The 27,104-nt window shown below is 42.6% G+C and overlaps 2 protein-coding genes across 6 annotated transcripts in view; one reads left to right on the forward strand and one right to left on the reverse strand.

Moving 5' to 3' along the window:
* Window positions 1-1,163: 1,163 nt before the first annotated feature.
* On the forward strand, window positions 1,164-21,346 carry LOC147327853 (protein NSUN7-like). Its single transcript, XM_086295765.1, has 13 exons — window positions 1,164-1,310; window positions 2,382-2,489; window positions 3,327-3,512; window positions 7,557-7,615; window positions 8,773-8,909; window positions 9,025-9,177; window positions 9,376-9,559; window positions 11,330-11,543; window positions 11,724-11,867; window positions 12,014-12,115; window positions 12,227-12,344; window positions 15,225-15,348; window positions 19,373-21,346. Exons 1-13 carry the CDS (start codon window positions 1,271-1,273, stop codon window positions 20,246-20,248), a joined length of 2,445 nt encoding a protein of 814 aa, XP_086151891.1. The 5' UTR covers window positions 1,164-1,270; the 3' UTR covers window positions 20,249-21,346.
* apbb2b (amyloid beta (A4) precursor protein-binding, family B, member 2b) overlaps window positions 20,913-27,104 on the reverse strand; it is a 56,405-nt gene continuing 50,213 nt past the window's right edge. For all 5 annotated transcript variants that reach the window (XM_086295764.1, XM_086295763.1, XM_086295760.1 and 2 more), the window contains 2 exons: window positions 26,514-26,693; window positions 20,913-24,940 (listed from right to left, as the gene is read on the reverse strand). In XM_086295764.1, coding sequence (XP_086151890.1) covers window positions 24,770-24,940; window positions 26,514-26,693 — 351 coding nt within the window. In that variant the 3' untranslated portion in view covers window positions 20,913-24,769. The remainder of the gene's footprint in view (window positions 24,941-26,513; window positions 26,694-27,104) is intronic.

Consider the following 27,104-nt stretch of genomic DNA (forward strand, 5'->3'; position numbering starts at 1 on the left):
TGACAATAAAAAGCTCTAAGTCTATTAAAAATGCTTTAACAGCAGCACATACCTGTCAGTCAAAGCAGCCACATGTTAACATGCTTTTTAATGCTGTGAGGTTGGACATTTAACAGGTGAGTCTGTGGGGATTTACTCAGTTCTGAGCCCAGCCCTAAAGAGCCATTAGAGAAACTGGCGTTTTTAGCACTTCTGCATTTAGCTTCAATTTTTCAGCCCCACAGACTGCAGCCCGGCGCCCTTTTGCATCCTGTTTAAAGCATCTCTAAGCTGCCTTCAAGCACCTATGTGAGCTTCAACCATGAAACCTAGTAAAACGTTACAGCTTGCAAATCAAAAGGTAAATGGAATATACTTCTTTTTTTTTTTTTACTTAACTTGAGACTTAAAGGTGTTTTCTTACTACAAGCCTCAGTCACCTATTCACTCAAATACTTTTTCTATGCCTAAGCATATAAAATTCACAGACACACACTGATGGGTGCATCAGGGGCAACTCGGGGTTCAGCATCTTTCCCAAGGAAGCTTAGCCACAGGCTCAATAATACCAATCAGAGGGAATTCCAAGTGTCTATTAATGTGCATGAAAATATATCCAAGGATTATGTCCATCCTTTATATACAGTCTATGGCATTAGCATCACATCCTGTTTTATTACCAAATGAAAAAATATTGTACTAGTATGTTGTAAGTCACAAACAGCTTCCCCAGCTTTGCCTTATGCTGCACTGCACTTCTGTGCTCAGTAGGGGGCAGTGACATCAGATACCTGTGAAGCCCCCCCCCCCCCCCCCCCCCCAACGCTGTCACTTATTAACAGGTAGTACAGTATGAAGGAAGTGTCCAGCTGCCCTGGACACATTCCTGTGTGTAATGGTATCCAAGATAGTTTCTCATATTTGCCAGCAAACACAGACACTCAGCTTTGTGGTCTGTGGTTCACTTTGATCATTTTTTAAAATATATTTAACATGATTTAATAAATGTGTGACTAATGTAACAGTGAAAATCCAGGATGATAAAGTATTTTATGTTTTGTATGTTATACAAAGTATGTTATGTATTATACTGTATAGCTATCTCAGAGGGGGGTCAGGCCTCCTTCATTATCATATTGTTGCCATGGCATTTCAAACTCTCTCCAGAGGGAAGCCGTGGATGACAAAGAGGTGATGAGAGGAGTGAAGTTCTCCAATTCACTGGGACAGCATATAATAGCCGGGGAAGAGTAAAGAGCACACAGGCAGATCCAGGATACTCGCTCAGAAGATGAGCGTTGTTCCCATGAGGAGAGTCCTGAATGACAACGGTAAGACCTGCTATGCAATTTTAAACAGCCCATCATCCTGTATGCAGATTACACTAAGCCGCTGTAGCCTTTTCTTCCAGTGCTGCTCTTCTTAAGAGGACTTAGGGTTTTTCTTCTGCAGGAAACTGCTTGACACTCATTAAATCACTGCTGTTTGATATTCATTAATTTATTCCATTTGCACTGACATGGCCTTATTGGACACGTTTCTGGTCAATTCCGGCTCTGTGTTTAAACATTCATGAGTGCCGTAAAAGCCGATTACACTGTGTCTGTGTTTCTCTCTATTAATCCAGTTTAATTAGAGCCAAGTGGTCCCTGAACTTTTGGATGTTAAGTCTCAAAGAAAGTGATGTCACCCAACACTAAACACTGATTAAAACTATTGGGTTAGCTCATGTGTGCCTCTTTTCTATCATTTCATTACATTTTAGACAGAAGAATCTAGGTTTAAGGTCAGAGTAAAGGTTAGAGGTCATTCAAGTAGTTGTTAAAGTTAGAATAACTCTGCAGGAAAATAGATGGAGGTCAATGTAATGTCCCCTGAAGCGATGGAAACACAACTGAGTGCATGTGTGTTGGTGAAGCAGCTGCACACAGATGGTTTTAGAGGGTCAGTCAGAGGTGGACCTTTGTGCAGGGTCAGGCAGCGGTCCATTATTTATTCATGCCGACGTATCCGAAAGGCCGCCTAATTGCACCAGGAGGAGCCCAATTACGCACAGGGGCCTGCGGCCGCTCTGTCTCACATTCACAGGAAAGTGGGAGGTGGATCACATGTCAGCTATGACCGATGCTGTGCGTCTTATTTACATTTGCAGAGCTCGGGTTCAGCTCTGTAAACACACAGTGTTTGTGTGTGTTTATATGCTCGCTGGAACAGCAGATGCTGGCAGGAGTGCCAAACAAGAAAAGACAAATGTTGTCAGATAGACTGGAAATTGCTTACAGAACCTCTTGACAAGTGTTTGTTTTTTCTCTGATCATGACAGGCAAAGGTAAGGTGTTTACGGTGCTGCTGGTTGTGTATTTGTGTAACATGAGCACACATACATAGTCTTTGTGTTACAGTGGGCTCCGGCGAGGATGTGAATACGAGCTCTGGGACGGAGAAGGTGATCAGCAAGGAGCCTTTCTGCTCCCTGCTCCCTCGACTGCATTCATCTTCTCAGTCTACAGGTGATATCCAGTCTTAAAACTTGCACTACTTATCTCATATTGTATTTACCAAACTGCAAGTTGCAAGAGAAAACTACAATTTTTGCAGAACTTTCATCTTGTGAAAAATTAAGCATACAGCATTTTTGCTTTCATGGTAATTTAGAGGGTAAGTGGCAGGAAAATGCTGCTAATTAAATACTCAATTAACTGACTGGTGAGTGACAGCGCCTATATAAAAACAGAGGTTTTGGCAGTTTGCAGGTCAGTATTAACACATGCCAAGGAGAAAAAACATTTGCAATGATTTTAAAGAAGCAATTGTTCCTGCCATCAGTCTGGGAAACCCAACATTGTACAGTGAGATTATTCACAAGTGGAAAACATTCAAGACAGTCACCAGTCTTCCCAGGACTGGACATCCCAGCAAATTCACCCAAGGTCAGACCGGGCAAAGCACAGAGAAGCTCCAAAAGACCCCCAAAGCAACATCTCAGGCTCTAAAGGCCACAGTTAGCATGTTAAACATCAGTGTTGATAACAGTACAATAAGAAAACGCCTGAACAAGTAAGGCTTGTTTTGAAGAGTTGCAAGGAGAAAGCCTCTTCTCCCTGAAAAAGAACACGAAAGCAGATGCAACTTTGTAAAGTTACATTTTTACATGTTTGAATACAGAGCAAAGGAAATCTTTAATGTTATTATTAATACCTGCTTTTAAAAAACAGCTGCCAACAGAAACTAACAATATCTAACAAACCCGACACTTTTCTCTCTATTCAGATAATCAGCACCGTTCTTGTATCGTCTCTCCAACTTCCTCCCTCCACCTCTCTCGTGCCGCCTTTGTTTTTCCTCAGCCTATCATCTATCTGATCAGGTTTACCTACAGGCTGCAGATATTTTCCAGCAGCTGTGTAGAGACAAGCCAGCCAGCCAACATCAGCGTCTACATTATGGAAAAAAGACGGAAACATCGCTGCTCAAGAGCGGGGACAAAACCATGGAGAAGCATGTGTTCCAGCTTGCCTTTAACACACTTAAATGTAAGATTACAGTGAACTTCTACAGTGAACGATTTAGAATAGCGCACCATACTTTAACCATATTTAGTTTTATGAATGCAGATGAACTGTACTGTATATCCAGCATGGCGGGAGCCCACTGGTGGTTAAACATAAAGTCAGGGGGAAATTAAATTGATCCCCTCTACTGCCACCTCTGAGGACTTTACCCAACTCCTAGGGATAAGGTAGCCTTATCTCTATAATGAATAACAGAGGAGAGCAGCATATGTCAGCTCCAATATTCACTTTCTGAATAGCATCTTCAACTGCAGGCAGCAGATTAAATAATATATAGTCATACATTTCATTTCTCCACGTGACTGCAAATTGCTTGAGTGGAAGTGCAGTAGATGTCTGTTTGGGAGGTGATAAGAGAGTGCATGTCATGGGCAGACACACACGCACACACATATAAATTCACTTTAAAAAGCCACAAGTGCGCATATAGTGAAAAACACAACGTTTTACATACATTATTTGACCATTTAGGTGGCAGCAAGTTTTTCCAGATACCTATCTTTTCTTTTTGGTTGTCCACAGCCACCTACAATGTAGGTAAACAGAATTTCTTCTGAATACTAAAGCGCAGCATTTTCTATTTTTGCAATAAACAGTTTGTAAAACACGCATCATTGATTCTCTATGACAAAACAAGAAATAATCATCCTGATTTTGAACATAAGACAGCATAGTGACTAAGTGTCACTACCTATTTAAATGTTCTGTAAAGTTCCTTATATAGGTTCATCCTTCACTTTAACTTGTGATATATCTAGAGACCAACATGGTGCAGTCGTTTGATACTATGTGAATCTGTTCCCATGTCACCATTTCCAGTCACGAGGTGTGTCAGTGTCACTATGACAGAACCAGCTAACCTTAAAAGGCTTGTTTCTTATGGGTAAAACATGGTTACATTTGACTGGCAACTTGTTTGGTTATAGAATGATTCTGGGTAGACATCCGCATCTAAATGATAAATCTCCTATACTGTGTAGCATTTAGGCTACTTTAGCCTTCCCACTATTGGTGCACATCTGCAAGCCACTTTACACCCCACCTCCACTCCTAGATCCCCCTTTTCTTCCAGACTTTATCAGTCACATCTGTTGTCATCTCTGTACCACTGGCAATATCATGACTACAGCAGCCTCGACTGAAACACATTTATGACATTCATATGTATCTGCATGTAAAGGGAATTCCTGTTTTAGTGTGTATTGCATAGTGAACTTGCACAGGTCTCTGGACCGCTACAGAGCATAGCAAACACCCCCCTTCAGTTCTTGCCCAGCAACACGAGTAAAGGAAGGGAAGGGGCAAACAGATAGGGTTGGCGAGCTGCTTTTGAAGTGTTGCTGCATGTTGCATTTTTCATTCACTGGATAGAATTCTTTGTCATGAAAATTGCATGAATATCTATGAATGGAATATAATATTTAAAAAAAAAAAAGGTTTTTCAATATAAAAAAAAATGAATACTGAAATCCTACAGAAACCAGTTCCAGATGCCACACACACACACACACACACACACACACACACACACACACACACACACACACACACACACCAACATGCAACATACTCACTCTAAATTTGGGTATTGGCCTGGTTGTTGCCACACAGAGCTGGTAACCATAACAGAGCATTTGGCAGCTAATGAGGCAGATATTCTCTCAGGAGGAGGTAGAGACAAAATTAGAATTAAAAGAGGTGAATTTGGACTTACATTTGTCAGCTTATCAGAGGCACGACAACAGCTGAACACTAAACTTTCTGCATTCATTTTTTTAACCACCTGGTACCGTCTTGCTGACAGAGCTCAACAGTGACTGAACACTGTTTTAATGGCTCCAGTTCCAAAAGTGATTTTCTGGAATAAGCATTTACTCCACTGACAATGTCTAAAGTCCTTATAGAAAGACTTTTAAGCCTTGAACCAACCAGTTATGACTCATGGCAGTGAAAGAGATAATTTAGATCAAAAAATAAAATGAGGCAAAAGTTACAAGACATGTCTACATAATTACTGTCTGCATAATTGTCTACATAACTACCCAACCTATAAGCAAAACTATGCCAGATTTCACAGGAAATGAATTCCAGCCTTGTCAGATTTAATCCTTTTTGTGTTGTTTAATAGCTTTTGTTGTTTGTGTGCACTGAAGTGTACACAGACTTACACATTTCCATGGTAACAGCAATCACAAATGTCACTGTTTCAGTTCAGTACTTCTTTCATGTGAAAGCGCAAATAAAATGCAAACACAGGCTTGTGGTTTCCACAGGAGCTCGCAGTAAGTCTACTTTGGATGCTCACAAAATTATGGCTCATAAACAGGTTTTTTCCTTCGTTTTACCACCGGAACCTTTCTGTTGAGCTCTCATTGAGTTCCATTTGCCATAACCTCATGATACTTTAGCACTATTGTGTTTTCTGCTGAACAAGAACACTCGTTTCCAGAAATAATTTTCTCGTTACTCTGAGTAATTTCTTGGCAGCAGGGACAGACTGACAAGATAATTCAGGCTGGTTATTTGACTCCATCCCAGGCCACTTAAACTGACACTATGTGTTATTTAATACTGCCTCCATATCATAATTTCTGCTGCGTCTGTTATCCCTGTATTGTTGTTGTTGTTCCTGCATCATCGTATGTAGCAATGTTGCAACTGACCAATCACATTGCTGTGATGTCATAGCTTTGCAATGTGGTCGGGGGAGTGAACAGCATTTCTTTTTTTAGAAAATTAGTTTCAAGTGTTTTATATATATATCTATATGTATATTTCAATAATAACTATATTATTAATGAAATGAAGCTGCACCAATCAGATGTTCTAACATCTCCATCACCACTGGTTGAAATGCAACCACAAACAATAACAGAGGCTGTTATCGTTCTGTTTTTAAATATTACTTCAACTGGATATATGGGAATGATTCCTGTTATTGCAGCATTCTGCTAGAAACAAAGTGCCTTGAGACACAAGTTAAAATCAGTGCAGTGCTGGCTTCTTGGAAGCAAAATTAAAAGAAGTGAGGGGTGGCTCCACATGTGATTAAAGTGTTTTCAGTAAACTGTTTTTCCATGTTTAGCAACAAAATTGTGTCCAAAATAAAAGTGAATACGTGTGTAGACAGTTGTCTGCATCCATAAGTGTACAAAAGGAATAACTGAACAGTTTTTAGGTTATTATACATGTTATTATATGTGTTATTACTCCCCTCAGGCTCAAATTCATGTTGGTCTGAAAGTTATTTGGATTAAAAATGCAAAGCTTTGGGACAAAGAGCCTCTGAACCTGAGTTTTCAAGGTTCTGGCTGCAGGTGAACCCTCAAAAACCCTCTAGGAATACACTAATCAATGCACATACTAATTTATAAAGGGACCCAGTGACTTACAAAACAAATAGCCTGCCTGTTTTAAACAGAGATACGCAGTAAGCTCAAGGATTTTTGTTTAGCTCTTTTCATTTTTAATTAACTCTGATGGGCACTCTTGCTCTCTCCCTCCTGGAACTTTTTATTCCCAAATTCCTTATACCAAAAGTTTTTTTTAACTTTATGTGTAAAGTAGCAAGTAGAGATTGAATGACTCATACTGAGTCTTTTTAGAGGTCCTTCTACTCATTCCTGCGCTCTACTAATGCTGCTCAAATTCACCGTCAGGGCACAGGGAAATATCCCAGCGTCCAACATTGACTGGCAGCGACTTTGCAGGCTCTGGCATCTGTAGTTCTGACTCTGAATCAGAAATGATTGTGTATTAACTAGAATAATAACCAAAACACAGTTGCTGTTAGCATATCAAAAAGACACATGACCTTGGTTCAGCTGAAGACAGAGCTTCAAGATATCAGCAAATAGAGCCAAACTGTCTATATGACTAAACAAGTGACAGAGTATGATTATCCTCCGCTTTGATGGACACTACGATTCAAATTTCTCTTAATTCATTAAAATTCAGCCGATGTTTTTTTCCCTTTGTTCATTAACAACTTTGTTTTCCTCCTAGATCAAGATTTACTTGAGGACATCATCTCCGACAGCTGCTTCCATACTTCGCAGCATATTGTGAGTCCCACCAGATTTGACATTTGGGTGTTTACAGACTCAAATCCAATGGTTTTTTTTAAAAAGAAAAAAAGAAATACGCTCACACACTGAGTGTGTGAAACAGTCTGGGAGTTATCTGTCTTCAAATGAAGTGTTTGTGGCCGTATGAGCGCGATTCATCCGAATATTGCGGAATGATAGCGAGGGAGGCAGGGACGCAGTTAAAGGCCATTTGTATTCAGACGTGTACATGGTCTGGCTGGTTATAGGTGGCAAGTGATACACACAAGGGAGAGGCAGACACACTCTCTCTGACTGGGAACCGTAAATTATGCTGTGAAACACTGCGCTATGACACATACATGGATAAGAGACTCGCTCCGCTCGTGCGTGGCTCTGTGTGGGAATGATAAGTCGAGGGAAACGCAGAGAATGGGCTGAGGCCGTTAGTCTGCGAGTGCGACTATAAAACCACCACACAGCTCTTTATAATTCAACACACATCCTTACTGCAACATACATATTCTGCCTCCCGCACACACACACACACACACACAAACACACACACACACGCACAACCTGACAAAAAGAGTGCATGTACACAGCCATAAGGAAGAGTGCAGACGGACGTGCTCATCATTTTTACTTTACTCTTTGGTGATCATATATTCCTGTTTTGAAGAATGAAGGGAACCCTTAACTTCAGCTTTTGTGAACATTTCACTGCCTTCTAACTCCTTTGTTTGGTTTTCTGGTTTGAAACGTCACCGTTTTGACTCAGTGTGACACAGCGTTTGGATTAAAGGGAGGCTCAGACCTCTCAGCAGAGAGCTGAGCTTCCCCTCAAGCTACAACATTTTGAGTCAAAGGGCTAAAACAAGAGAAATAAATAGCCCAGAATGTTTTTAAAAGAGGGCAGGATGTTACACAGTGGTGAACAAGGCCCTGTCCAATTTTTTTGAGATGCATTGCTGCCAGTAATTCAAAATGTGCTGATATTTTTCTTAAAATAGCACATTTTCTCAGTTTACTCATTCTAAAATATATTTTTAAAATATAAAATACGGTTTTATAACATTTGCCCAGGTTTTTTTTTTTTTTTTTTGCCCATTTTTGCACAGCAGTCCAATTGTTTCAGGACTCAGTCAGTAATAAAGCCCTGCAATGTTTTTCAGTCTGACGACTTGCTGCCTTTGGCGATGGTGATGCTGTTCGACTTTCAGGACAAAAAGTTTTCTCCGTGTGAACGTCCAACGATAGAAGGGCAAGAACCCATCCAGGAAGTCAGGAACCTGGAGAAAAGTCTGCACAGGTGTGTGTGCGAGTGTAAAAGTCACATGCGAACAACAGAAGTTTATTTATGCATAACCAAATAACCAAAACTGAATCAAAGAAACATGAAAATGGGCTCTGCTGTGTTTTTACAGATGTAAGACCAAGCTGGCTGCCTCTCTAGCTCGCTGCAGAGTGAAACAGAATCTGCAGAGTGTTTCCTGCTTCCTGTCTGACAGCGTCAGGACCAAACAGCACCGAGCAAGAGGTCTGCCACTGTGCGCATGGATCGACACTCTCAAGATCAGGTAGTTTCAGCATGATTTTTTTTTTTTGGCTTAATGCAGCATGTGTTTAATGCCTGGTAAAGTTTACTGGTGGTTAAAGCAGAATACTGACATGCAGCTAATCGGAGGGCACTGGTGTCTCTGTATTACAATCTAGTCTCCTGTATCTGTACCTGGTGATGTGTGTCTCTGACAGCATGTTTTGTCCTCTCCCTGTAGTCTTGACGAGATGTGTGAAGCGTTACAAAGCGCCGGTTTGTGTCAAGCGGAGAACGAGACTGAACTCGCGGAGTTCACGTTCTGCAGGGACCCCCTCTGTCCCGACACACTCATCTTCTCGCAGCATCTTCAAGCTTGGCTCCAGCACAGCAGCCTCACCGCCACACGTGTGCTGAACATACAGGTAGAAATCTGGGTGTGCCTATATTTGAGTCTTAAGAGCTTGAAAAGAAGGTGAGAAGACTTCGTCAGAGGTTTTCGGAAGACATGTCACCTTTCATCCAAGAGTTTTCTTCAGTATTAAAAATTAAAGGTGGAGAGTCTCAGGTATTAGTCCCTTAGGAGGTGGCTGTTGACTCGCCGTTAATGTGTAGCTGAGTCTCCAGAGTGTACTTGCACTTAAAGGTCAAAGGTCACTCTTTCAGGGATGGCAAAATGGCTTGAAAGAGGAATATAAGTGACCATCATCGAACAGAGGTGGTGGCTTAGGACACCTGCTGTCACCCACCTACAATTTATGTCTTGAGATCCCTTACCAGACCTCAACCCCCACTCACACTACGCGTCAGGTGACATAAATAGCTCACATGATTGGGTAGGGCATGGTCTGACAGTGCTTTCCCCCAAAACCTCTGGTGATAATGACCCCTGCCTTTTTTCACCCCTTGTGGGGTGGGTTTCCTTCCTTTCAAGCTCTTAAGGCCACCATGACCAGGATAACTGAGAACCTGTTTTCTCTGGGGTGAGCACTTGAACATAACCTTAGCAAACTAGAGCAAAGAGCGGGGAAGAGTGCTGGACTCATGAGGTGTTCTCACACGTAAACTCAAGACAACATCAGGAGAGTCAGGTCAGAACAAAGTAGCACACAGCAGGCGATCTTTGGGATTGGGCACATTCTCACCACTGGAAGTCTTTAGTTTAGGTGAAGATGCTGCCTGAGACGTGGGAGGTGTGGATGCCACAAATCAGACAGTTTGTAGTAGAGAGCTGGTAGATTAAAGCCCCTCAAGTGACTCGACCAGGATTTATGTTTTCAAGCAGTGGTGCTTATTGGAAAATGCATACAGACTAAATCAAGAGGAGTGAAGCCATTGCAGATGTCCTTTAAATCTGCATTCTTTCTAATGATCAGCAGCGGGAACTTGCTCTGGAAGCAGAAGTATGTCAGATTGCATAAAAGTCTATGAGATTAAAGCTATCCCTTACTTGATTTACCTGGGTAAATGCTTTCTTGATGGATGTACGGTCTCAGAAAAACCTTCTGGTATTATTTATTACTGCCTGATGGGAGTCCTTAGTTTCTCAGTCAGTTCTAGTCATAACTGTGAAGTCTGGTTTCAAAGAACAAGATGGTGATCACCAACAGCTGACGTCATTCTTAGAGGGGACTAGAGATCTGCTTGTAAATCTGAAAGATTTAAAGTGAAAGCTGAAGGTAAGAGTTAAAAGTGAAAAAGGATTCAGCGAGAGATAAAAATCACTGCATATATTCAGTTTAAAGAACAGCAACAGTGGAAATCCAGCTCACTCACTGTTTTTGTCAGCTTTTCTACTGACGGTCATTTTAGGTCCAGATTTTTCAGATCATTAGCAACACGTGCATTTAGCGTGAGCGCTGCGTGCTCCTCTATAAAATACTTAAATTAAGAAGGAAAAGGTTACAGGAATCGAAATCAGCAGAAAGAAACACACTCAGTCTGTATGAAGGCTGCCTAATAGTCTTTTTCTAGGTGGAAAGCATTTCACCGCTGTGCGATAAAGTGCAAGTTTTGGCCTTTGATCCAGGCTGACTTCCTGTTGTGATGTGAAGTCTGAAGTCTTGAGTTGAATGACTTGAATTCGATTAGCTGCACAGCGGTCTGTAAGTCCGGAGGGGCCAGCTTCTTTAAGGAGAAAGTAGTCCACCGATCTTGTGTGAATAGCAGACACACCTGTCTGTCTGTCTTTGTAGGACAGGAGCGTGTGCGTGGCAACAAGTGTGTTACGCCCCCTGCTGTTTGATAAAAACGACGTCCTGCTAGTGGGGGCCTTCTCGGCCATGACCGTGGCACACGTGGCTGTTGTGGCTGCTGCCCGCTCGGTCCGAGTGCTGGTGTGTGGCGCTGATCACAACCCCTCACACAAAGAGGAGATCCAGGAACTGCTCACACAGATGGACTTAAAAAGTGAGTCACAAACACTTCAGATTTACTGATCTGTCCCTGTTGCTGCTGATGTCGCTGTATTTGTCCTTTAAGCTTTAACATTCATGAACCCTAACCCTGAGTTTTGAATATTACATATGATGGCAGCACAGTGCCAACACTAATCCGATCACTCACATGTTGCTCTACATCCTGATGTAGACGTTCGTGTCCTGTCACAAGCGTTTTACGGTCTGGATGACGTAGATGCCACCGTCCAGCGAGTAAAGGTCATCATGGTGCTGCCTCAGTGCTCGTCTTCTGCCCTCAATGACCCGGTGCCCGCTATCCACAGTGAACATGGAGGTAGGGAAATATAAGAGACCCCAACCTCCTGTTTCAATGAGTAAACATAATATATGTCGTTTTGTTTAACATTTGAATATTATGCAGTCATGTCCAAGTAGAGTTAAACAAGGGCAGACGTTAAACAGGTTCTCCTCTGCTGACAGACTGGGGTCTGCTGCCAGATTTGTCCCATGGTTCTGTTTCCAAGAGAAAAATAAACTCTCTGACCGCCCAGCAGGCGAAACTGCTGGCACACGCTCTCACCTGTGAGTAAATACCAAGCACACACACTTTTCACCAACCGAGCTACAACTTAAACACGTTATGTATTTTTGTTCCTGTTGGTAAAAAATTCATTTATTTCCTTCATTCATCAGTCCCAAAGGTTCAGACTGTGGTCTACTGCACACGCTCAGTGTATCCCGAGGAAAACGAACAGCTGGTGAAGAGAGTGTTAGAGAAAACACACACTCACCCCAAACTGCTGCCCTACAGGTACAACAAACACACTCGGCTGCATCTTTATACAGTTGTCTGCTTAATAGGCATTTAATCCTTTTAGTCATATATAAATATAAAGTACTTTTTTAATCCACAGGCTTAAACAAACACAAGCGTAATGAGGAACCTACAGGGCAGTGTAACAGGAAACAGGAGGCACTTAAACCATCTCAGATACTTTCTGTTTAATTTGATGGTCCTTTTTTTTCGTTTTATCTTTTGGCATCATTCGTTAATTTCCACAGCAAATAGAAATGGGAGCAACGAGCAGCCCATCTTCTTTTCTAGGGCTCAGCTCACCGTGCAATAACCACAGAAACCAAATGTCATTTTAGCTTTTTTAAAGCTAAACTGTTCGTTTTCTCTTATTGCAGCTGGATTATTATCTCTGAGTCCAAACACAGATGGTAGGACAAACCCTTGCATGGGGCTCATGTGAGCAAAAACTCACAAAAGCTATCAGATAAAGCATGCTGACATTGATAAATTCACTTTATAAGCTTGGAAAGCATGTGATTCCAGCGGATACGGCGGTTTGGGTCACCATTCCCGTGCACGGATTTCTAAATAACCTATTATTTTTACCTTTCTATAAGAGAGTGTGTGTGTAAGAGAGAGAGAGTCTGTCAGCAGGCTGATGACAGTGTAAAGGATCAGCTGCTGTTACTGGTGGGCCTGAGATTAATCCCGCAGTCGGGGTAAACGGGGCGGAGAAGATTTCAGAGTCTGTTTCATGCCTGCTGCTCCACAAAAGTCATTTCCTGCCATCCGTCCGCTTAAAGGAATCCAAATGTTATTAAATCAGCTCACATAAGCTCTTTTATCAACTTGCGTTAGGATTTTAGGCACATGTTTGATCTCTGTGTTTCCAGTATCTGTTCTGTGAAGACACAGATGTTTCAGTTGTTTTTACAAGGGATGACAGTGCACTGCAAACACCACTGCACTTCAGCGAAGTTTGGAGGAAGGAAGTAGCGATCAGTACATAGCCAGGTTTTTGACACAGTTTTTGTATGTTTGCCTCCACAGTGGATTTGAAATCAAATGGTAAATGTGTGATTGAAGCACTGACTTTCAGCAACTTGCATTAACTGTTTAGGAATGACCGGCACATTTATACACAGTCCACAGAGGCTCGAATGTACTTAGACAAGGGACGAGCAGTTTCATTGCCAGGTGATGTCTGTTCCCCTGGTATTTCATGACAGTGTTGAACTTTGTATTTTATATGAGGCCCAAAGAGATGTCAGTGCAAGTGGGGGAAGCCGTCAGATTATCAGCATATTGACATGTGCATGTATGGCTGCCAGTGAAACTGGGTCATTAGTGTTTATTGATGCTGTGACTGCTGTGATAGAAGTAGCAGGATTTATTCAGGGCAGCATGGTGGCGCTGTGGTTAGCGCCGTTGCCTCATAGCATCACGGCCCTGGGTGTTTGCCATAGGTGCGAATGGTTGTCTGTCTCTGTGTTAGCACTGCAGGAAACTGGCGATCTGTCCAGGGTGCACCCTGCCTCCCGCCCTATGGTAGCTTGGATAGGCTCTGCCCTTCTCATTTAAAATTAAATTTGTCCAGTTAATGCAATACTTTTGTTAAACCCTCCAAATTAAAGCTAAAAGTCTGCACTTCAGTCACATCTTTACTGTTAGATTTAAAAATCCTCTGTGTTGGTGCACGGAGGCAAAACTGAAAAAACCTGGATCAATATCAGCCGAACTGTACATTCTGCTTCCACACATGTGACTCCAGTCATGTAACTTAACATGTGAGCTCACAACCCATTATAAAAGCACGAGCGTAGTTTTATCTTAATAGCTTTTAGTGGAGATGAAAAGTTGCCCCACCAAAAATCTGACTGTGTGTGTAAACACTCGACATAAAGAGCACCCTGCTTTCACAATCAGCATTGCATTGAGAATTTTAATGCGAACGAAGGTCACATCTGCACATCGTCTCCATATTTCAGCAAGATTTAGACAGCGCTTGGTCCGCTGAGATTTCTCATTCAACATTTCCTAAAATATTGAATCCTGAAGGGAACTTGGACCAGAAGTATGGCCTGACAGCAACAGCTGCGAGGCCCATAAACAAGACTGTCCTTAGGCTGTGAACAGGACAATCTGTCAAGAGACACCACCCACTCCCATCCACTTACATACAGGAAACCTTTGTGCCTGGAAACTACTGCACTGACACTGAACTGCAGGATGCCCACGTACTGTTTCATGTGACTGCTGTTGCTTGTATATCAAGTAAAACTGCTAGCAACATTGTTTTTCAAGAACTTCGCCACGGCGCTAGAAAGTTTGAAGAAAAGCTGAGGCCGATTAAACAAATCCTGTTTTCTTTATTTGGTTGTCAAAATAATTTATTTCTCTTTGGTTCAATTTCCAGAAGCGGGCAGTTCTTGTGCGCGTTACACAACCATTTACTCACAGCAGGGGAGCTCCGAGTTCTGACGACCAAGTGCCAATTTAGGAAATTTGTTTGTGACTGAGGGCCGCACAGGAAAAATACATCAAAACCATTTAGCATTCGTACAGTCTCTGTTCAGAGAACTGCGATTTATGTTGGTATTTTTTACTATGGTTTACAGCCTTGGTGGTATTTTTATGACCCCTGCTTTGTCAGTAGCTCTTAGGAGGTTTTAGTTGGCATCATGGCTGAAACAGAAGAAAAACACCCCTATGGTTTCATATTTGATGAACTGTGTAGTGATCATCTTTCACTGGCTCATGAGCCACACACACTGTTCCCAAGGACCACAACTATGCATCCTGAGCTTACAGTAATCCTCTTCTAAATGCATGTGATGATGACGAATCAGTGTGAAAATGTTTTCTTTTTCTTCCCGTTCTGTACCGCTCCCTCAGGGTGAATGGTCCAATTTTCCCGGACGACTCCTCATCAGGAGGCGAAACGGACTCGCACAAGTTTTTCAGGCTCGAACCATCGAAGGTCACCAACGGCTGCTTCGTCGCCAGACTGTCCCGACAGGTGAGACGCATGGGAGGAGAAAGCGTAAGATGAAAGTAAGAAGAGAATAAAGGACAAGGCTGCTTTTAAAGGACTGAGATTTTGTGATGTGTGTAGAGTATTTACACGTGTGCGCGCATGCAATTGCTTTGCAACAAGACCTTCTAGTAGTGCTGAGGCTGCACTTCTTTGCTGTCTGACTGCAGGGAGGTCAGTCAGCTCTGTGAGCCTGCGCACGCACGCACACACAGTAGGTAGATGTGTGTGTGTGTGTGTGTGTGTGTGTGTGTGTACCATTGCTCTGTAAAAACACTGCAGCAATATTCCATAAAAATGAGACAAGCTAAAGATGAAATGCCTGTGAGCCAGTGAAACATTTCAGTACTCCAGAGCCAAGATGAATGGATAATTCTCTGTGTCGCTCTTTCAGCTTTTCCTCCAAGCCCTCAAGCCTTGTTGCATCACCTCATTTGCCCCCTCCCCTTTCTTGCCTCTTGCTGCACTCATAAAAAGAGGGAAAAATACAACAGAAGGAGCTGCTGCTCCTTCGATCACCTGCAGCTCGAAAAATGCTGCAGTGAGGTCCGTACAGCCACAACAAAAACTATTCAATCACGTTGGGTTTATAATGGTTTACTCATGTATAAAAATGCATTTATAGGAGTTGAAAGTAATATTTAGTAAGTCCCTAGTAACGCTGATCCTTTAAATCTATTGTCATAAAAGAATGTTGCAAAAGACAAAGAAGCTTTAAAAAATTTGCTTCTGCAGTGATGCAGATCTACATGCTAAATGTTCACATCTGGAAGTAAACATGGAAAAGATAAAGTAGCATCTTGAAAGCTGAAGGATGAAACGAGTTTAAAACTCCTCGACACCTTTGAGTGCTGAAGAAAAAACAAGAAAGTGCCTTTAAGTGAAATCAGACATTTGACAAGAAGAAAAATGACTCTTTATGGAGGCAGAAACGTAAATTGACATGCATGTACAAGTACACAACAAACCTGTTTGTGCAGACAGTAAACTCAAACGCTGGATGCTGTAGGACAAATGAGAGTGAGAAGCAGAGCAAACACCACCCGTGTAGTCTGCTTGTAGGTACTTGTCAGTGTGAACAAGCCAATTCCTTCAGCAGAGAAGCACTGATTTGAGACATGGCTGAAGGATCGGTTAATAGAATAACAGTTGAAATATAGCACATCCTGCACTCTGTGAACAAAGAGGACATAAAAGTTACCAGGAATCATTCTTAAATTGGTCTTTCTTCCTGGATTTGTCCCACAGACACACACACAGAGTGTAGCAAGAGGCACAAATAAGATATTTGTAAGATATTTGTGTGTGTACATATATATATACACATACATAATAAAGACCAGGTGATTGATGTGCAGGAAAGGGTTTCATTTAAACGTTCTCATGCAGAATGTGCTGCTGGTTAAAGAATCATTTCTAATGCAAATCGTATCTTTCTAACACAAATGGGCACGCTGCTGCAGACACCTCTGTCCTGTCCAGCTCGCTGCGGTAATTTAAAATCTAATGATCACGTCTAATTGGATTGACGACCACTACAGCGACTACAATGAACACAGAGCTGGGGCTGCAGATTTTGTTACACTGAAGAGATACCTCATCGATGCGTGCAGATACACAGAAATTAAGAAATGAGAACCCGTCCTCATAGACGAGGGGACAAACTGCACCTGTTCCACATCTGGGAGGTTGTTGAGCTCTATTCCCCCCTCAAGTATCTCCAGTATTTCCTCACAAATTGTAGATTTAGCATTTTAATTTAAAAATGTAAGGGTGTACACACGACTCAAGGAGCCGAGCTGGAAGCTCTGTGTGGTTATCAGTGCTGCTTTGAGCTAATAGCTGAATAACAATGAAGCTTTTGAAGTGGTCACATTTTCCTGATCAATCAATCAACCGGATAGGTGAGATATTTCGGCCTGGACCAAAGTGGTAGACCAATGATCTTGTCACTGAGACTTAAAGTAGACATTTTAATTAGAAAATGATTCATCAGCCTGAAACCTGAAATATTTTATCTGTTAAACACGTGTGACGGGCTGCAATCAGTCATACCGCTCTCCAGTAAACTGTAGTCTTCTGCATTTTACCACCACATTGGCAGCGCAATTAAAGTTCTGAGGCTTATAAATGACTCAAAGCGTACAATGCTGTCAAAGTAAGAAAAATGGAAAACTGCAGAGACAGATTAAACTCTCAGGGGTGAATAGAAAATGCATTTGTAATATTTTTAAGCAGCTTTCATAAAAGAAGAGAAAGTAAATGATGATTCAGAGAGACTGTGACAGAAAACAGACAGACCGAAGGTTCGGGAAAATTTAATGGGATTTCTTGTTTCTGCACTGCCGATGACAACCTTTCACTTCTATCCATATAACACTCAGGCTGTAACGTACAAAGTTCATTTGCAGTCCTGTGAAACACTGAGCACGTCCTTTTAGCAGCCAGGTGCTGATAATCAAATGCATTTGATTGAGTGATCATCAGTGATTGTGAGCGCCTCTGTAAAAGCAGAAGTTTGCATAATGTGCTGGTTTTGAGCATTCAGGTGTGTGTTTATGTGGATTTACTTTGAAGCCACAGGACCTGGGCACCTTGCAGTCATGGATTTTACCATGAGCTCCTCTGCACACTGACGTATTCTAGAGTCAAAAGTGAGACCATCTGTCCAACAGCTAAAAGATGGCCTAAATCGGGCCACGCAACAGGGCAGTGACCTCAAACACAGCAGCAAAGCTACACCAGCATGACCGAATGCCCGCAAATCTCAGTGAACTGAAGCAGCGTTGTAAATAAGAGTGGACTAGAATTCCCCCACAATGGCACGAGAGAGAAAACCTTTACTTAATCATTACTTTGGTTATTGCTGCTAAAGGTGGTTCAGTACATGACTGAATCGTGGAGTGTACTTAGATTCGCACGAGACTGCAGAGTCTCTGTGCAAACTTTCTTTTCCACAGGGTTATTTGTGTTTCAGTGTGATGGGGAGTTATACATTAAAATGAATGTTGCCAAGGTGACTTCATGAAGTAGTTTTGATTACATCATTTTTAGACAAGAGTTATTAACTAACACCAACAAGCTTGGTTAGCAAGCTGCACAGAGTATAAATACAAACAGAGATAAATACGATCTAATTTGCACAAAGTAACAAGAACTGAGCACAGACTTCTTCAGACCGCAAGACAAATTTACAAAACTTACAACATGATAAAGATGCCCCCGAACTCAGAGTTGGTTGCCCATTTGTTTTATACTGAGCTTCTAATCTGTGCATTTCCTCTGTAACATGAGTCTGTGGCACTAACACACCTTCTAAAGCCAGTCTGGAGTGGCAGTGTGGGAAGCTACACTATGACAATTTTCAGCCCGAGGGCTTGTCAACAAAATTCATCTACCCCGAATTTATCGCTTATCTTCCCTCACCTTTTATTTATGTATTTGACTGGATTAATGGCCCTGAAGCTTTAACGCTGGATGATTTTTCGATTGGTCCTGTGTTTTCTGTCCAGATTAAAAATAGTTTCTCTACTATCCACACGGGATAATCTGTAATTAATTTGGCAATGCTCGTACATCTGATAGGATAAACCGAGATAAATTTCAGAGAACTTCTGAGTGCAGGTTGGTTATTCAGTACTTAAAGAAGAAAAACTGAAGTTTTACTTTGAGGGCTGGAAAACATTACAAACACATTAGCATTTTTGTTGTAAGCAGGGTATCATTGTGATGATAGCATTCAGTCCAAAACCAGCTGTTTTCTCACATGGGCATAGAGAGGAAACATAAGTGGTTGTAGACTGTGATCATCCTGGTGCCTTTCAGATGATATTCTTTATTTGCTGCCATGATGCGGTGTAAAAGCCTCCTCCCCCTCCTCTGCAAGTTCGCCTTATGGCTGTAGCTCATTTCCACACCATTGTGTTTTTATTGTGTAGATGTCCCCTGTGCTACATTTTAATGCATTGTGGCTTCACATTAAATCTTCAAACTGCTCTTTCTTCTTCAGGCAGATCCTACTAAGGTGGAAACAGTCCAAGATGTGCTGGCAAGGGCGGCGGCAAAGGGCCTCCTGGGCGGAATGATTCCCGAACCATCAAAAGCTGCTAAAAAGGGGAAAAGCAAGAAGAATCTAGCAGCATCAGCCAGCAGCAAACCTTCATCCTCCTCCAGCCTTGAGAGGGAGACGGGAGGAGAGCTGCCAAATGGACGAGATCCAGTCACACCTTCAGGAGATGAAGAGGAAAAAGGCGAGGGAGATGATGAGGAGGAAAAAGTGGGCGAGACAGAGAAAGAGGGGGAAAAGAAGAGGAGGGGGCATAAAGGGCGTAAGCGAAAAGGCCATTCAAAGCAAAGCAAGAACACTACTGTCTCCACGCATGAACCTAAAGGCCACAAGAAGAAACAGACAAAGAAAAAAGTCAACCAATCACATCACAAGAGGCGTCGGACGAAAAGCAAACCGAGACGAATACCTCGCCTTACACTAGCTTTAATGTCCTCTGCAAAACCCTCCAACCACTTGTCTCCAATCACAGCTCTGGCACAGAGGATGAGCATCAATCCAGCGTTTAAATCACAGCAGACATTACTCAGCACGCCTTCCCCCGCTGGAAAGCATCCTTCAACCGCTCTTCCTGCCATACCCGCTCCCCACACCGCCTCCACGGGACTAAACACACAGCCTGAAAGAGCACAGGAAACATCGAACGACGCTGCTAAACCAGCAAAAGAGGCGGTCAGAGCTGACAATGTGGGGCTGCCACCAATCTCTCTGCGCAGCAGGAGTGGCAGTTCTGGCTACAGGCCTCTGTCTGGGACCCTCAACTCCCAGCAAGGCAACATGTCTACGTCTTCATCCTCAATCTCTCTGCCTGATGTATAAAAAAAAAAGTATTCTCACGGATGTACTAACTGGAATGTACTAACGCCACATCAAGTGCTTTTTAATTATTACAATATTTAAATTATTTTGTAGCCATTTCTGCTGCTTAGATTTGTTTTTTAAATATATGTGGCTCACTCATAAACTAGATCTTCTAGTAATTTATGTTGACTAATACACAAATAAATTACTAATTGGGCCACAGTGAAGTTCAGTGAAGAGCAGGTTGCAGTATTTGTCAGGCACAAAGTGTAACTACTGACCTGATTGGTACCCATCTATCAGTCAAGGTGGCCACACAACTGAAAAATGCAGAACTTGACATGATTTAGATGGTTTATCATGTCAAAATTAAGTGCTTGGTATAGCTGTCATGGAGGCCTGGCTTAAAGGTGACATATGCTCATTTCAGGCCCATATTTTCCTTTGTGGGATCTCACGGTTGTTTTACATTCACAGTTTAGAACTGTTACATCACTACATTTTCATTTTTGCTTTTTTCCTCCAGTAAAATGATGCACATCTCTTTAATCTTCAGTGATACAAAAACAAAAAGTTTCATGGGAATAAATAACTCTTAATGACTCACGAGCTGCAGACAGCTGGACTCTGATTAAGCAAGAGACCGATCACAAAAATAGCTGCAAACACACACGCGCACGCACAGGTTTTATAATGCTGTTTATTCTCACAATTGGTTACATTGATAAAGTGTACAAATCAGTGAGCAGCAAACGGAAGCAGACACATCCATCAGTGGGAAATGGATAGTGTATATATGTGTGTGTGTGGGCGTTGTTTATGTGCAAGACTGACAAGAGATGCAAGGAGTCCACTGCTGCTACAATCCTCCTCCTCACCCTCCGGTCAGCGGTTCAGACGGAGCAGTGGACTCCCAGCTCTCGGTACACTGTACAAGGTGAAGATATAATCCATAACCTGCTGTGTTCTGCAAAGCGGAGCTTGTTGTAGCGTTGTGACTAAACCGGGGACTGAGACGATGACAGTCATGAGACTTTACTTGCCCCAACTAATAAAAATCAGTATATACCTTTTATAAAATAGAATAAATAAAATAAAAAATATTTCTGTTCAATACATACAGTCTCTCTCTCTCTCTCTCTCTCTCTCACAACCGTCCCAGAGCGTGCGAGGCTTTTCATGACTTTCCGTTTCTCCAGATCAAAAGAATGCATAGATAATTGCTAAGTTAAATTCAGCATCAACTTAACTGCCAACTGTGAGCGCTTCCGATCGCCTCCGTGTTCATTATCTGCTCTCGTATTTTTCTTTATCTACAATGTATATCAGTATTTTACACTTTGGCCATTTGGTGAATTTTCAAAAAATAGAAAAGAAAAAAAAAAAGGCATTTCATTAGAGGAAAATAACAGGCAAAGAAACACATTAAAGAAAAACATAGCTTATAACGATGATTAATGCCAAATGTTACATGAAATCAGTATTATGTACAGAAAGTTGTCGTCATCTCGTTCACATTTCAGCATCCTTGTGACAAAAGAAGAAATCATCTCCGTTACTAAAATAGTTTCTTTAGGTTCCCCCGTGGAGCCAACAGACGAAGTGCAAGACAACATGCTGACCGTTAGCTAAGCCCCCCCTCAAGTTACTGCCTCAGCCCCTGTCAAGCATTTCTTTGTTTTTTTAGGCCACTTATTTATCACAGAAATGTGACGCAGCACAAACAAAAACAGGCAAAGACGAAGACCGGGAATCTCACAAGTCAAGGAAAATACCCGTGACTTCAACTCAGCCTCCTAGTAGATGTGCCTAGTTTGAAACTCCTATGTCGCCTCGTTCTCAAGTTTCTGAAAACTTGACCTCTGACCTTGACGTCAAAGTGACTGATATTCAAACTTGTCCAAGACTTTTAGTAGATGCAGCTATGGCATCAAATCCTACGTCACCTTGTTCTCGAGTTATCGCCCTCACAAACTTAGGTGTCCAGGCCTCACAGCTACGAGGGGAAACCCTCCGCTCTGCACAGCTGCACCCACCCGGAGGACTGACCTGGACGGTCAACCAGAAAAGTTTGGTGACTTCTGCATTGGGTCTCCATAAGGTAAACTTTTTTACGAATGTGCTACAATTGTTACTGCTCCCTTATTCACAGCAGGTAGCTTCATGTGTTTGATTTGGAAGATTTGTTTGTTTTTATCTTTTCCAACTATGGGATGTCATTCCAGACACGAAGGCATCTCGTCCTGGGAACTTGTGCATAGTTACTGAACCACAAACAATTCAAGGGACGGCTGCAGCTCGACATCTTCAAAATCTTCATCTTAAAAAAAGAAATCATGGAATTGTGCAGTATTAATCTGGAAGTTTTGAAATTTTAGTTAAAGCAAAAATAATGAATTTTGGACTTTAGATTTTTAAATGCTGCGTCACATATCTGCAGTAACTCTTGAAAGCGTATTACGCGCAGACTAGCATCTCCTGCTAACAGCAAATGTTCAATTTTGGACCCTAACAATGATGACCGTCTTGAACAGACTTTATATGTTTTATGAAGAGTTGGACCATATTTTTTTAATCCGGCTGTTGTTTTAACATTAGGCAGTCATTTTGAACCAGCTGCTAGCAATATGATGCTAAATGTCAGAGGCCAGGCTACTCCTTCTGGCATAAAAGTTGGTGTCCTCAGTAGAAAGTGAGCCATGATCCATTCTGCACCGACCTTCTTAGTCCCAGGATAACCAATCAGGTACACACAGTGAAAAATGTACCACCATACTGCAGCAGGTTGAAATACAAACACAGATTACAATTATGCTTTAGTGTTTCCATTTCTTTAAAAGGAGCCTATAAAGAGAGGACAGAGCTCTGATGTAGCAGCATCGTCTGGAAAAGAAGCCGAGAGTGAACCCAAAGCTTGACAGGCTCTAATCAGGGGGTTTAGCAAAGGGTCGCCTAACAGAGTATTAATCTGCTGCCCCACACCCAGGAGGGAGATGCGTTGTTGTGAGGATCTTATGTGATTTTTAGGTGACATAAAGGACTTCATTAGTTATTACCATACATCCAAGCTTGTCAGATATGTGATAATAAGGAGCTAGCAGGTGAAACTGGAACTCTGCACAACACAGACACAGAGCGAGCGGTTTCATTACACTGATGAAATCAGACGTACAGTGAGTAAGGAAACACAAGGCGCGTTCAGCTGAACACAATCCTGGAGACAGACCGATATAGAGTCCATTAAAGTCCGTCAGTCTGGGTCAACACGTCTCTCTGCTGGCTTTCCTCTAGAAAACATCCACAGCTAAAGAGAAAATTGTCCTCTCTCTTTCTCAAATCACAGTTCACATCAGCTGTGGACTAAAAATCATCACAACCACACCCAGGTATAAAAACGCATTCCTCAAGTGTTCCTCCAGGCTTGTTTGTGTTTTTTAATGCCACCCATGATCTTTATTAGTTTAAATGAAGTCTGATGACCGATACTGAGGTGGGATTTAAAGGAATAATCCGTCAAACTTCCTCCAACATGTGTATTAAAGAGCAGCAGCATGCTGAAGGTCTCCTGTGTTTGGAGCAGCACTGTACTAGAGAGAGAGAGGGTCAGCGCCACCCGCCCCCATCTCGTCCTCCGTTATGGCTATCTTCTGTCATTTCCTAGAGGGATGAGAAAAGAATAACAACGTAAACAAGGAAATGCGCGAAGTATGTTTCGGGTGAAAGGTCACCACTCGTTCAGACGCGGGGCTGACTCTCGCACAGCTGATGAGAAAGAACGAATAAGACAGGATAAACGAACCGTGCGACTTCTGATTTCTCACCCTCGAGTCTCTGAAAGCAGCAGCAGTGTATTGATATTGTATAGAATGATTCACATTTAGATAAAAAGCTCATGCAGGGTCAAGTGGTTGGAGGGTGTAGACTGAAACAAATCTCTTTATCTTCCAATGATCATCCGCTGATATGAAACTTTTCATCTCCTTACGGTTACAGTCTACTGAAGATGATGAGCAAGAGAGCTCGGGGGGGAGGACAACCCGGTGGATGAGGTTGGAGGAGGAGTGTGGCCAGGTGTGAAAGGTCATGCTGTCAGCACAGGCACAGACACAAATGCACAAAGAGCACGGAGAGATCAGCAGCAGCAGCACACAGGATCACTTCCTGCCCTCTTCTCCTCTGCTGCTGTGAGCTGAGGGGAATGAGACCTACTTCTATGTACACCATCGCCTGCATGGCCGGCACTCAGGTGGTCCTCTTCAGACGTGGGGTTGGTGCCTTTTTAATTCTCACTTATTTGGAAGAAACAGACTTGAATTGCGGCTCAAGAGCCAGTTAACTCTTGAGGTGAAATTCCAATTTGCTTCCAAACCAGTGAAGGAGTTGTGACAGGTTAAACCCCCCACCCCCAAAAAACCCAAGGGTTTTACTGCGTTTCCATGGCTACTAGGGTCTGTGGTGGTGACGGGTTTTGGCAGCGATGCGTCGAGTTACTATGGTGATTTGGGGCCGTGGTCGAAAGCCGGTAGTGTTTCACCACGGTTACTGTGGCAACTCTGTGACAGGTCTCTTCTGTTTGAGGGTGTCGATGAGAGACAGGACGCCTCGCTTCACACTGGTCGACACCCGGCGGGACACCGAGTCGCCGGGAGGCAACGAACCGCAGGCCTTCTGGGAGGGCGGTCGAGCCACCAAACACTTCTGATACCGCAGCTGTAAGAGAGCGAGGGAGAGAGAGAGAGAGAGCATAAATTATGGAGAGTTACAACTGCTGAGGATACGACTGTGGAAGGGGCAAGTGTGTGTGTGTGTGTGTGTGTGTGTGTGTGTGTGTGTGTGTGTGTGTGTCCGTCCTTGTGGGGATCAACAGCCCTTTTAGGGAGCGGTCCCCAATACCTGGGCCTCGGACCGGTACCGGTCCGTGAGTCGTTTGGTAGCGGGCCGCAACGAGAGTTGAGGCTCGGGTGTGAAATGTATAGTTTTCAGGGTTTTTATCAGTTTTCAGAGTTATTTTGTTATCGTTTTTATCGTTAACTCGGTTTTCCTCGGTCTTTTCACGTGTGTTATAAATAAATCTTCTTTTTTTCGGTACCGGTACTTTTATTTTGTTGTATTTATCCGCGACACCTTAAAGGCCGGTCCGTGAAAATATTGTCGGGCATAAACCGGTCCGTGGCACAAAAAAAAAAAAAAAAAAAAAAAAGTTTGGGGACCGCTGGTTTAGGGGAACAAAATCCCAGTCCCCACAAGTTTGAAGGCATTTTTGAGACTTAAAATGTGGTTTTAGTGTCAGGCTTATAATTGGTTTATGGTTAGGTATAGGGTAAGGGTTGGGTAATCATTAAAAAAAAAAAAAAAAGCATTATGTCAATTAGATGTCCCCACAAGATATGACCCAATGTGTGTGTGTGCATTTGGAGGGTTGACTGCACCAGTCAGACTGCACCTCTGCTAGCTGTGATCAATAGTAATGACTAATGATTCTTGTCACCATCAATCTGTGTGTGTGTGTGTGTGTGTGTGTGTGTGTGTGTGTGTGTGTGTGTGTCTCCATATATCCAAAGTTCTGATGTGTGATCAATAGTGCAGTCAGCAGTCGACCACAGCAGAGGAGGGCGAGTAACCTCCACTAATGGGATGCATCGCAGCATAAACAGCGCAGATGGGACTCTGGGTTTGTGATCACATTATACTGATGAAATGGAAACACTGTGAAGGTATTACGGCTTTAACACAACTGTTATTACTTCAAATCCATATACAGTACATCCTGTTTGAGAAGTTTTCAGCAGAGCAGGAAACACCGCTGTGTGCAATCTAAAGCATTTACCATTTAAACAGAAAATCTATAGCGGATAACCTGCAAGGGCATCCACTGCAATTTAACTGCTTTATCCTGATCTAAATGCATGTTTCAAACCAGCAACGCTTTGACATGGGGTCCCACTGCAACTTGAGCAAATCGTACTGGTTAGAGCATCTGTCAAGACTGAACAATCAAACCCCAACTACACTACCGCCAAGGACATCCACCTTCAGAGAGAGGGAGGCTCTAAAGATCTTCCCGTCTGTAAAACCTCTGCATCAGCAGCATTAACATCAGCTGGTAAATAACTTAACAAGCTCTTTGTTAAGTGCAATCAAGAGTTCAGAGATTTAATTAAGCTACAGAAAAAAATGCAAACGGCTCAAAGTTTCTCTTCTTTTACCCATTTAAAGTTCTTTTACATCTAACTCTTAATCCATGTACGGACCACAGAGCTGAATTTCAGCTTGTGTGACTCACCATACAAGCTGCCTGTACGGCCTCAGACACGCTCCCAGCATTGGGCTCACACCAGAAGATGTGACAGTCGAAACGATGGCCGCCAGCGTCCATGATGAAGGCAAACGTGTGCACGTCACGCCCAACGCCCATGAAGGACAGGAAGCGAACACGACACTCTACCAGCACATCCTCTTCATCCTGCGGACAGAAAGTCTGAACTCTTTAGGCATTAGGTATTAAAGAGCTCACTCTCATCAGTAATTTATTTAAACAGCTACAAACAGCAGCTGGGCTGTTCAAGCTGAACGCCGTGACTTCTTCACACACACGGGAGTGGAGTTTCTGTGTGAGCTGCGATTCATCGCTCGGGTCAGCGGCTTATTTTCTCTCGCTCCAGAATGCAAGGTGTGTGTTTTTTCAGCATTTTTCTAGAGTAACACATTGAAATAAACAGTAATCTTTCTGATGAGGTCTGAAAAGGTTGTGCTCATTGGAGCCCTTCCTGGAGAGCAGTCTCTTCTATATGTGTCTCCAGAGGTCAGGAGACCAGTCGGGGCTCTTTTATAGGATCAAATAATAATAATAATGAAACCAAATGTAAAGCAAAGT

The sequence above is a fragment of the Aulonocara sp. 'chitande type north' Nkhata Bay genome, linkage group LG6, assembly GCF_057382095.1.
Source record: "Aulonocara sp. 'chitande type north' Nkhata Bay isolate Kocher_YH1m ecotype deep benthic linkage group LG6, A_spYH_male_GT1.1, whole genome shotgun sequence".
Classification (NCBI taxonomy): domain Eukaryota; kingdom Metazoa; phylum Chordata; class Actinopteri; order Cichliformes; family Cichlidae; genus Aulonocara; species Aulonocara sp. 'chitande type north' Nkhata Bay.